At 41.3% G+C, this 12,922-nt stretch overlaps 1 protein-coding gene across 4 annotated transcripts in view; it reads right to left on the bottom strand.

The window, feature by feature from the left end:
- Nucleotides 1-12,922, bottom strand: part of plekhg5b (pleckstrin homology domain containing, family G (with RhoGef domain) member 5b) — a gene marked incomplete at its 3' end in the record, with an annotated part of 92,890 nt that overhangs the window by 38,643 nt on the left and 41,325 nt on the right. The window contains exon 1 of one of the 4 annotated variants that reach the window (XM_080469524.1): nucleotides 5,439-5,704. The exons of 2 other annotated variants lie outside the window; for them this stretch is intronic. In XM_080469524.1, the coding sequence (XP_080325650.1) occupies nucleotides 5,439-5,456 (18 nt within the window). In that variant the 5' untranslated portion in view covers nucleotides 5,457-5,704. Of the gene's footprint in view, nucleotides 1-4,595; nucleotides 4,606-5,438; nucleotides 5,705-12,922 lie in introns of those variants that run through there. One more of the 4 variants, XM_080469525.1, reaches the window with a different exon arrangement.

Raw genomic sequence — 12,922 nt, 5'->3', positions numbered from 1 at the left:
ATTACCATGGAAATCACAATTGAACAAGAAAAGAACCTTTCATTCACATGCAGCTTTTCATAGACGGAACCATGTACGGATAGTTAGGGCTGAATTAGGTGGAGATGTAATAATCTACACAATATGTGATATAGTTTACTGATCATGTCATGCCTTGAGGTCTTTAAAAAGATTGATTTTTTCTTAATATCAACATTAGTGAGACGTCCTGCATCACCCTCATAGTTAACATTAACATCTTCTAATCTCAACGGTTTAAAGAGCATATATCGGTTTCACTGTGAATGTAAATAAGATGAGTCTTTAGGATGTGTTCTGCCACCCTCACCACCTGAGGCAGGTCCTTCCCTTTCTCCACTGCATGGCTGGAGAACCACATAGGTGAATATGGCAACTTTCAGAGCTGATCTCAGTTATATGATGATTGATTGTATTGTTTCATTATTTGTTATTATTATGCTTATTTGTTTTAATGTATTTCTTTTATTAATATATTTTTTATGTCTTTGTATAACTTTTCTGTATTTCTTTAATTTATTGTATTTCTTTGTAAAGCACTGTGAATTACCCTGTGTTTAAATGGTGCTCTATAAATAAAATTGCCTTGCCCAGCCTTTGATATTTAAACCTCCATCTTCAACCAATCGCATTACACGACTTGTAGTCATGCGGGTGCCTTGTCAAGATTGAGATTTCTTGGTAAATACGCTATATTATCTACACTACCATCATCTTCTGCATTAAGTATGACAGATCGTCCTGGAAAATGTCTGAAGAGTGAAGTGGAAGTGTGCTTTTCATCAAGCTGTGCTGACAGACTGGAACTACTTTTTCACTGGATTCATTTCTCTAAAAAAAAAATCCCACACTCATTGCCCTCCTGGGAACAGAGCGAAGGATCACACAGGGCCTCCCCGTGTATGCTGAGTATTATTCTTTACTAAATATCGCACAGTATTGCCATTAGCAGTAGCCCAGTTGGTGGGACTGAAAACAGCGCAGAGAGCGGCTGCAGGAGATCAAACAGGGAGCGCGGTCAGGCCTGGCCCCGGCCTGATTTATTTTACAATAAATAAACGATGCATCTGTTGAGGAGTGCCATGCGAGAGAGCCTGCTCGCTTTCTTCTGCTGCCATCTGTCCTCTGGCTGAGCGAGGGGGTGGCGGAGGAGAGCCAGGCCCCGCTTTTTACTGCGACCCCTTATGCAACAACCCTGCCTGCCGGCCTGTTCCCCATTAACCGACTCTCCCCTCGCCCTGGTACAGTGCAGCACTGACGCCTCGCACACATGTGGATCTACTCAAACAGAGGCACTTGTTGGGCTCCGTGCTTCCAGGAGAGAGCGGAGTGTGCGTGTGTGAGACCCAAACATATGTGGAGTGGGTTCATAAGAGGACCTGTGGTGCATTGAGGTGATAAGTGCTCATTCGCTAACACACATCGAATGTTGGAGGGACCGATGTCGAACAAGGGGCGGCGTCACTTATAAATCAAGGCAGGCATGTTTGACATACTGTACATTAAACCAATGAAGCTTTTGGCTTTTTATTACACCACACCCACTCAGACAAGGGGGATGGATTTACCACCCAAGATAAGTAGAAACTGAACTGGTGACAGATTTGTTAATTGAAATGACAAACGCAGCACACGGATTTTACCGCCTGTATATTTAGAGAGCTCATTGACGCACACCCCGACAGTAAATTTTCAAAACAAGAAGCCCTCAAAGAGCTTTTAATATGCACTTGATGTCATAATACCAGCCATAATGTTCAAATAGTGGCTGTATAACTGCACGTCTGGAGAAAAATCACAATCTGAACCAGCTGATGATCCACGTCAAAGTCATATAAAATATGAGTTTTTTATGGGACTTAAAGTACTGAAACTATTCAGCGCAGTATTCTTTTATTCTACCTGCATAACCCGGTGTAGATGCTTAGATCTAGTTTCACATTGGACAAGGAAAAAAAAAAACTCTTCAAAGGCTCCACAAAACAGATGTTAATAGTGTAAAAAGGAGAGGAGGTATATTCTACATTTAACTCTGCCGAAGTTGGTGCAGACGCCAGTTATACTGCAAATGCGTCACAAAAATGAATGTCGGGCTTAGAAATCCAACCAAACATTTGTAATGACAGCAGAATTAGGAAATGAGTCATCCGACATTCGTCATCATTTTTGCAGGCAAAGGAAGGAATTAAATGGAAAAGTACAACATTTGCCAGAGAATAAAAGGTAAACAGACAATTAGCTCAATGACAGAAGACAAATACTGTATTGACAAAATATGTCATTCATTTCACCAGGTCTTTAAAGAGACGGGCTTACTGTTGTTGTTCAACACGTTTAACACTTCCTTAATGATGAATTGGGCTGAAGTGGCTGGAGAGCGTGACCTGCCCCAAATCAATGAGATCTTGCTTGGCTTCACAGCCACCCGGCTGACCACAATTACTTTTCTTTCATCGGAACAAATGAACACAACAATCCATGAAAGCCATTTCTTGCACAGGTGATTTCAGTTTGCACTTTTGTCAGAGCTCCATATGCAGGCCTTTGCTAATCGATATGGTTGCAAACCTTTGACATGGCAAGGAGAAGGGTATAGTGTACATTCAGGTAGCGTTAAGGCAGTACCTGTCTCTTTGGAAAGGTGAAGTTTCCAAACTGAGAAAGTGTATCAAACAAGAACAAACAGGTAATGATATTAAAAAATAAATAAATAAGGCTAATCTACAGAAAAAGTAACATGCGAGTTTATAGTCCAACATATAAAACAAGATTGTAATGAAATAAAGCACAGAACGTTGTCATTCGATTCATTTCATTGATCACATTAACAGCCTGAACAGGAGTGCATAAGAGGGACACCTCTGGTCTGGAGTGGGTACTCTAGATTTCTGTTTAATCTCCTTCCGAACATGTTCCGACTACGCCTTGGGATTGAATGAATGCTTTGGCTGCAGATATCAAGCAAGCATGCAATAATCCTGTCAAGTATTGTGACGATATGATTTTGCAATAAATAATAAAGCAGAAGACGATCATGTCAATGTGCTTTGAGATTTGTTCTTCCAAATAAAAGTGCTCTCTCTCTTGCCCTTAAGTGGCAAGAGAGTGGCAATGCGTGCGAGTGCTTCCTGGGCAATGCGGCTCCATCCAATTGGCCAAATAAGCAGAGCATGAATGCCGATGCATAGAAACATAATTCATCACAGGGGACTTGGTCTTTTGTGATATGTACACCGAGTATGATGCTATCGCGATGTATTGCGCAATCCTATAGCAAAGCATCAAAGCGTCACATGGGTTTATCTTGACCATTCAGGTGAAACAACTGCGGTAGATGAAAGCTGAAGCAGGAAGTCTGTCGGTGACCCGTGGTGTCTGTTTACAACAGGAGCTTGAGTGAACATTTCAGTTGTTTATTTTCTCTCTAAAAATAAAGGGACAGCAGCACTGTAGACGAGTGGTCAGCAATAACAGCCCCGTGGTTTCGAAGCTCCTGACTGATTCGTCCTCTGTAGCGTTTGCATGTTCTATCTGGACCTTCTCCTGGATTACTAATCTATAAACCTGCTTGCTGGTTGAATTGGTGCCTCCAAATCCATCCGATTTCTGATAAATCAGATAAGATTATGTGACTCATCTGGTATTTCATAGCATTTGGATACCGTGACTGTAACTAAACACAGTATTTCACAATGTCATCCTCCTCTGCACAGTGACACACAGTGGACCGTTTTCCCCCCCCAGATTACATATATAGGCATTTAGGAGAAATGGGATACGTTTGTTTCACTAACGCGTCAACATTCCCTTGACGGTCATACTGCAATTAAGCAGGTTTAAGAGATATAACAAACAACACCACATTTGCATGCCTTTCTCTTGCAAAACCCATCGCAGGTGAATGACCATCCGCCATGAGCGCAACTGCGAACCTTTGACACGTTTTATCTTTCTTTTCCGAGCCATTATCAGAGGCGGCAAACAAACATTTCAGTGGTGAAATTCAAACGCAGCCCAAAGGTCCGTCGGTCAGCGTCAGGGAGAATACTTAAGAGTTACCAACTCGGAAACAAATCAAAACTGGGTGCAACTGCTTTGGGGTTTTTTTTTTGTGAAGAGGACATTCCAGTGAACAGTGTGTGTGTGTGTTTCAACATGCAGTTTTACACAACTCATATTCCAGCGTTTGAATGGGGTACAGCCGCTTTTCAAGCTCAGTCCAAACAAACCAGTAAAAGGCATCAAAAAAAAAGATCCTTTTTTTTTTTTTTTTTTTAGCTACATGCTGTATAAGCTGCAAATGACTTGGCATGAAAGTGAAAAGGATGGAAATAATTGCAACGGCCTTAAGCAGAAATACAACTGACCCTTGAAAAACCCCTGTAGCCAAACCAAATGTTTACATGACACCCGAATGACACATGCCACCGTCACAGTGTCGTCACTGAAAACATCGCTCCAGAGCTGCGTCTCAGGGAGAGAAACACGGATAACTCCTCTGAGGATTAACCAAAGCTGGACAACGATCAGTTCAGTGTGATCGATACAGCCAGGGGAGAAACAAACACACCACTCACCAGCAGCTGCTCTCCCTGCCTGTCTCCGCTTCAACAATGTCAAGTGTGCCGACTGGCTGGACTGTGACGCAACCAGCCCTTCCTATCCATAGCTCCAGGGCAGGAGAAGAAGAAGACGAAGGAGAAGGAGAAGGAGAGGTAGACAGGAGGGCGGTGAACAAGACCAAAAAAGGAGGAAGTAAGAAAAGGAGGAAAAAAAAAAAAAAGAAGTGGGTAATCCAAGTCAAATTAGAGCTTCCAGTGGATGCTTATCCGGACACAAGCTGTTCCAAATATGACTTGGAAATTGATTATTTGGAAACCACTTTCGATTTGTTATAAGGAAAATGGAAAAGGGGGAGAGCTGGCGGGTGCCAGGGGGTACACTGGCGTGTTGATATAAGAAACAGATGTGAAATATGCAGACATTGGAGGAAAAACAGTTTGAAAGAGCTGGATTTGTGCTGCCTTGACAGCCTCTCAGCAGGCAGACAGAAAGACTTCCCACAGATACCAAACAGCAAGAGAGTCTATTATGATCATTCATTTACAATGGCAGGTATTAGTTAAGCAAATAAGTTTCACATCAGACTTCTTTCAACATGGGTTTATGAGCATGTTAGCTTTAGATTTACAAATGATGAAGTGGCCTTTTCAGCAGATATCAGATTTAATAAATCATGTTAATAGCTAAAAGCCAAAGCCCTATTTTATTCTAGCAGATAATGAATGAAAACTGGCTGCTAATGCTAGTTCACAGAGCTAAAACAGATCAAACTACACCACAATGGGTTTTTTTTAATTCATTTTAGTAAGCAAAAGCTTGACAAACAAAATGAAAAAAACTAAACAAAAATATCTTACATTGAGTTTACTTGCCATATAAAAGCTCTGCTTCCCAGAAAAGCTGGTCTCTTTTCTCTCTCAACGGAAAAACTGATCGATATTTCCAGCAGGTGGTGAAAGTTTTTCAGTCCCAACACGAATCAAACTCCTTTTTTTTTTTTTTTTTTTTTTTTTATAATCCCAAGCGAGAATGGCAGAAAACGCCGGTTAAAGTGACAGGACGGTGAGAGCGAGAGAACGTGACTGAGCTGGGAGACTCGCTCTGTTTACTACAGCAGTCTACTGCTGAGACACACAGACTCAGACAGAAATAATCAACCCCGCCTATCTGCCCGATCACACTCCCACATGCTCGCACAAATCCTGGCTGACTCATGTAAACTCACGCTGAAACCAATCCCTTTTTTTTTTCCCCCCTCCTCGAAAAAAACAACAAAAAAAACAAAAAATGGAAGAAAGAAAAAAAGCCGGCCAAGTTTCCCCCATCTGACAAAGCATTTACTTTGATGTTTCAGCCTGGTCCAGATGCAGTCAACGCTCGCTGAGCAAGTCCTCGGTTTTCTAATCCAGCTCCCCGGCCTTGATTTAGTGCTTCATTTGAACTCTGACCCCGGGGGGGGGGGGGGGGGGGGCGGGCAGGGTCAGAGGAGAGAGTTCAGTTGGGTTTCTTTCAGAAGTGCTGACCAGGGGAAAGAATGGGAGGTAAATCTGTCAGCGGAGCCACACACAGATTTACATGCAGCCTCAGTTCAGTCTGGGTCAGTTATGAAATTAAAAAAAAAAAAAAAAAAACAGCTTGTGAAAGAGGGCGAGTTGGGAAAGAATGAAAAATCTGAAATACTCTGTTCCTGAAATACATGTCTTAAGAGATAATGTGGAGCTAAACTTGGAAACCAATGGATGAGTCATTTGAATCAGGTTTTTTTTCTAAAAGGTACAATCTGCTATTGTTACATGCCAACATTAATGAAATCCTGATCTCATTCTCATGTAATGCTGTAAAAATACACAGGAGAAAAAAATGAAGTTATTTGGCATTTCTTGAGGAGGATTCATAAAGAAAATATTACTTATCTCAGCTCAGGTTGAGAAGCAAGTTTGTTAGTCCCTCCAGAAAACCAGAAACCTTTTATTGGACTAATTACCATAAATTCAACAAAACTCACTGTTTCCAGGCATGAACCCCAGATATCAGTTGAACATGTGACCTGTGCGAATGTCGAGTATCGCGACAACGATATAATTCACAGTAAATACAAACACTTATGTAGGTTATCATAATGACTTTGTGCGTTGAGATTTGTTCTTCCAAACATCTTCTCTTGGCCGGGAAATTACACCAGCTGTGACTGGGCCGTGTTTGATCAAACATCATTTATGATCTCAATCAGTCTTTCACACTATGTAGGTTGGCCATGTCAATATATGGTGTAGCCCCCTGAATGACCAATTTTTTGTGATTCTCTTCTTTCCATTTCTTCTAAAGTGACACTCATGACAATCAGGACAGACAACAAAATGAGTTGTGTGATGCAATGTAATAGGTGCTGCATGTTCACTGTGGAGATGAAGAGAAACCAAAAGTATTTTTACTTTAAACCTCTCATCCATCGACATGTGTTCTTCTACTTTTGTTTGGTAAAGCATCTTTTTCTCGCAATTTGTGCACAAAGTCACATGAGAAGCGTCATAAGGACAATTTAAAAATCACAAAATTCTGATAACTGTTGAATACTATAAAAAAAGACTTATCTGTGATGTCCACTGTGGTTTAAACTCCTGAACTAATATTTACTATACTGAAAGTTCTCATTAAAGTTAAGCTGTTTTTTTTTAAATAATTCATTTCCTATGTTGCCATTTTTGCACAAATGTGTTAAATTTCTGCAAATTCAACTGAACTCTTTAGGATAGGGCGTCTGCATCTTGACTGTATTTATCCTACAATTATTAATTAGGTCATTAAATGTGTTAAAGCATCTTAGTACAACGATATTCATGTTTTCACACTTGATGTTTGTTTTAAAGCGGCTCAGATTTAAGAAAATAAATAAATGAAAAGTTTCAGGAAATGTTGGTAGGTTTGGTGATGTTTTTTTAACATACCAAATATACATGAAATCATCTAGTTTTTTATGATTCAAGGCCATTATTTGCAGTTTTACATGTTGGTTGTTCCTTTAAAGGGTTGAGCTTTCAAAACAAATGTGGAGTCCACACCCTGAACGGTGAGACACTGCAATGACGTTTTATTGCCTTGAACAAATCACCAATAGTCTGAGGTGAAATAATTCATCATCTGCATTGTGTGTGTGTCTGTGTGTGTGTGTGTGTGTGTGTGTGGGGGGGGGGGGGGGTGCCGTCTCAGTATGATTTACAACCAAAATGTTCTGTTACAGTCTTGACCGCAAACATTCAGCCCACTCCTCTCTGTTCTTTTGTCATTCAGGTTAATCCGAGATGAGCCACGTTTAAATCCCCCACAATTAGCTCACTCACAAGAAACAGTTCATACCCCCGAGGTTGGGAGCACATGCTTAAAGTAAGAGCAACATGGAGTGGGAGCCTGGGGGGTAGATTTTTAATACCCCAACCCCACTGTTTCTTGCGTAGTATCTTCAAAACAAGGCAACCTGTTGAATCCTTGCACCTCCCACAGTCAGCCTTAATTAGGAGGCTATATTTAAAGAGGGGACAGCAGCTTTGCAATTACTCTAAAGGATTAGACTCCAACGGCAGCTCCATTGTTGAGGGAAAAGGCTGCAGTTGTGAACATAAGTGACCTTCCCTTGATGCCTGACCTTTCCATTAACCCCCCCCAGCTGTGATTTCATTTCAAACGGGGTGGGGAGGACAAAAGGAAACGTGCACATTAGTATAACAAGGATGCTGGTGTGAGAGAAAGAATGAGGCAGATCAAAGCCAAATATTTAATCACATGACGCTGCTGGAAGTTCTTGGGTTTTTCGTGGTGAGGGGAGAAAATTAAAATTGGGAGCATTAAATGCTTCCTCAATAGTGACACATGTTTCAAACCTTAATACCCCCCCCGTCTCTCCAACTAAGCTGCAAATATTGCCACTCACGAGGTGTTTCATTAACGTGGTGGTGGTTCACCTCAAAGACACTCGCAACGAACAATTACAAGAGGATATGTCAAGAAAAGTCACTTCACATACAAGGGAGAGACAGAGCGAGAGAGAGAGGGGGGGTTGTTTTCTCAACCCATCTCCCCACTGGAGGTCTCCTCTTAAGTCTTTGAACCCTTGTTAAATTGGTCAGCCTGTACAAGGCCGTTTCCATTGGAGCATCAGTCAGGTACCCTCTTCCTGTTATTCCCCTGTCTGCCGCGATGCTGCTTCCTGACCGCGATGCTCCGAGGGGGGGGTGCCATCTCAGTTTAAATGCTCCCAACCTCTCACACGCACGCACGCACACACGCACACACGCACACACACACACACAATGTATGGATGGACATACAGAGGTCAGCTTGTTTGTTATTGCTGGACGTCTCTCAAGCTGATTTTCTTTCCTGACAGACAGCCCAGCGCTTTTTTCTTTCCACATTTCAACGTCGTTACATCAGCGTTTTGGCGCCTGTCTTTCACCTTGAAACACAGTTGGGGACGTCTCACAGCAAAATATAACGAGCCCTTTTATATACACACACGAGATGAATAGACAGCGGTTGTAGTTTGGTTCACTTAAAACAAACTTTAGTGCAATTGCTCTGTTAGTTTGACTCTTTTTTTTTGGAAGTGTGCCAAACAAAGTGGTGTGAATCATTTGAGGCAGACCAATAATGTGCCGATAGCTAAAACATAAGATCTGGCAGTGTCATACCTTTGTTACATATCTTGTACATTGGTGTGAGTGCCGTGGAAGAATTCCTGCTGCTGTTTTGACACCCTTTTTAAACTTTATAAGCTATCCCAACCTTCCACCTGGAAAGAAATACCTCCATAATGAGCCCACAAGTACTTCAAGCACCACACACAGCATTTTTGTGGAAGTTATGAAAATTAGATGGCATGAAATACGTTCTAAAAGTGTCTAGCATACCACATTTTTATATATTTTGGTCCAATGATAAAAATGACCATGTGGACACAATGAAATTCAGACTGAAATGTAGTATTTGGGTCCTAAACAAGGAACTTTATTCTTGAGTGGTGAACCTGGTCAATAAAAAGAAGACAACATTTTCTGATTACTGGTCAAATCTTACAAGTTGAGGACGATAATGTTCGAATTTATCTTCAACATGATTAGTAGAAACTGAAAACATAAATATATAGTTGAAGAAAAAGTAGGCAGAAGTAAGATGCTTGCAATGCCACATCTACATAGCAACATGGACAATTTTATCAACATTTAAGTATCTTTGTTTTATTTTGGCATTTTCTGGTTATAAACAAGGTATGCCCTACAATGAGTTCACTGTAGTCCAATGGCCTCCACAGTCAGCAGATGTGAAATGCAATAGTTCACCTCTTGGATCTGGTGTAATGGGAGCTTCGCATGATAAATGTTCAGCCAATAAATCTGTGTCACGCCATCATGTCAATGTAGACCAAAATCACTTTTAGTTTCTGTTCAAACTGTTGAATCTGTGCCTCCAAGAGTTAAGACATGGTAAAAGGGGTGCAACCTGCCATTTGAAAGGTATAGCTAATGGTTTGGCCAGTGTGTGTATGTCCGAATGTGTCGTATCCATATGATGCATGATGTCATTGAACAGGAAGAGCCAGGAACAGACAAATCAATAATGTAATCAAACAAGAATACTAACTACATCTGTCCAACGCAGCCTTGAAAAGAAGCAAATCTGAATTTTAACATGCAGTTTTATGACTCTGCCAAACTGCAAAGTTGCAAATTGGCATCAACATTTGCCCGCTCATCCAATTATCTTCTACATCCACTTCATCCAGACTGGGTTCATGTGGGGCTGGAGCCAACCCCAGCTGCCATTGGCTGAAAGGGAGGATACACCCTGGACTGCTTGCCAGTTCATTCAGTGTTAGCACAGAGCCAGAAGCCAGACAATCATCCACATACACTTAAGTGGCCACAAAACCAACAGAACCATTTTATTTTATTTTTTTTTTGCCTGTCAGAGGATGCAGGAGCAGAGAAAACCCACACTCAGGAAGAACATGCAAACATTTAGAAAGGTTACATTGACCAGCAGGAGAAAACCATTGACCATTCGTACTTTCTACCCAAATCTGCTGTCAAGTGTCAAAAAAAAACAAATTCGCTGATGTAGTGAAGACTACAAAATCGTATTATATTTTACAGTAGTTGCTCAGACCATCCTCCTAGCATACAGTCTATTCAGTTGCTCTCTTTTAGAGGGACGCTCAGTCGTTGCCACAGCCACAATAGAATGGTTTCTCAGACCACGTGCTCTTCATGCCACAACCGGCATTTGAACCCCCACATTCGAGGTCAAGGCTTAATCTCATGTACAGCCAGGGGGCATTATGTGATCATTATGCTAAATATTCTGAAGAAATTGAGCTACTGACACTGAGATATGCAAATTAAAAAGATATACAACTGGCCAACAGCTGCTGCCACACAAAGGCATAAAGAAGGCTCAAACCTGATTGATGGATCATGAAGTAGCACAGCACGTGTGTGTGTGTGTGTGTGTGTGTGTGTGTGTGTGTGTGTGTGTGTGTGTGTGTGTGTGTGTGTGTGTGTGTGTGTGTGTGTGTGTGTGTGTGTGTGTGTGTGTGTGTGTGTGTGTGTGTGTGTGTGTGTGTGTGTAAACGCTTGAGGCAAAAATGAATAAAGAACCTTCTCCACATTCTGAGGAAACTAAGCCACACAAGTCATGCCAGTTTTTCCCCTTTCTCTGGAATCAGCCTTTTTCATATGGCATTCCTTTTCCGTCTCTCCGATGAAGTGAGGTGACGGTGGTTTGACGTAAAAGTGAGCCACTGGCTCACAGTCATCAACTTCTCTCTGAGAACACAAGTCCCAAAAGGATGGAAAAAGAAAAAGAAAAGTTGAGCCAGACAGAAGAACTACTGACTGGTCCACAACACGGGCAGTCTGCGTGTGGCTGTACAGGAAGAAGCTCTTGTATCTCGCAGACGCGTCTTAGATCCACTTCACAACAGTCTCACTGCTCAGCAGGGAAACGTCCGCATAAAAACAGGAATATCAGTAAGAACCTAACACAGGGAGGAGATTCCTGTCCCTGACAGGATTAGCAATGTTTGCAACATAAACCAAATAGTAACATCACCACATGACGTGTACAGTAGAGTCGGAGCAGCTGAGTTAAGTCTCAATACAAATGTTTAGTCTGAAGCAACATAGATGATTCTCATCTAGACGTGTGATTACCAGATGATGTCAAGTCACGATGAAATCCCATTGTTCACAATCATAACGTTACATGTGATTCAGTGACATCAGTCAATGCCAACTTTATTTGGAACAAATCCAATATAATAAAAAGACAAAATCTATATGACCTTAACTAATCAGCCACATAAGACAAACCAACAGTTTTTGTTGCTGTATAACTACCCAAGTCAGAAAGATATACAACATCCCCAATGTGTTCATTCTTGCAATAGAGGTTTGCACGGGAAAAAATCGGACAGGGCAAACCGAATAATTATAAGCGGGAACTTGTTTTGAGTATAGAATTGCAGTCTCAGTTTTTATTGATGTTAACTTTGTGATAGTTGGAAGAAAACGAACATTTGATTTGCGGTAGGCAGTCACAGGCAGGTGGGTGGGAAAATAGAGTTGGGTTTAATGAAAAGGTAAAGTTGTTTCTCATCCAAATAGCAATGAAACTGAACATGGTATTTAAGGACATTTGGCCAAGGATGAGAAACTAGATGATGAAGAGCAGGGGACCGAGAACAGAGCCGTGGGGATCGCCAGAGGGGCGGGAGATCAATGTAATGTGAATGTTTGTACCTGATAAGTGGAGTGAGACTGGAAAGCTATGATTTGATGAAAATGGCCCAGAATTACTATTTACCCTGAAAGAATGGGCATCAGACAATCGTTTTCAAATGACCAAACACTGAAGTTAAAGGAACGGTCCGGGTGAAGCGCTGATGTCATCAAAACCTTGCACATCTTTCTAGAAATACACACCAATACCACTACCAACAAAAAGAACAGCCAGAACCCTGGAAGCCAGTGCAATAGGAACACTTTAAAATACACATAGTGCCCCTTTAGCCACTACTTTAAGTACGACTTTAACTATACTTCGGGGCATCTCACACCAAAGTTCAATCAATAAATAAATCAAGTGTGATTAGATTTTTGTACAGCTGATGGAATTCAAAATAGAAACAAAATCAACTACATTTAAATGTCTATAATCATACACACATGGATCATTGTACTTTTGTATAGTAAGCAATGGACGCGCACAATTTCTTATAACAGCTCAACAAGACTATAACAACATAATAAAAATATTTCACATATAATAAAGTGTTTGGGTCCCCCGG

The sequence above is a fragment of the Lipophrys pholis genome (genome assembly GCF_963383615.2).
Source record: "Lipophrys pholis genome assembly, chromosome: 8".
Lineage (NCBI taxonomy): Eukaryota > Metazoa > Chordata > Actinopteri > Blenniiformes > Blenniidae > Lipophrys > Lipophrys pholis.
Note: the sequence above shows the minus strand (reverse complement) of the source record. Positions and strands in the feature narration are given on the sequence as shown.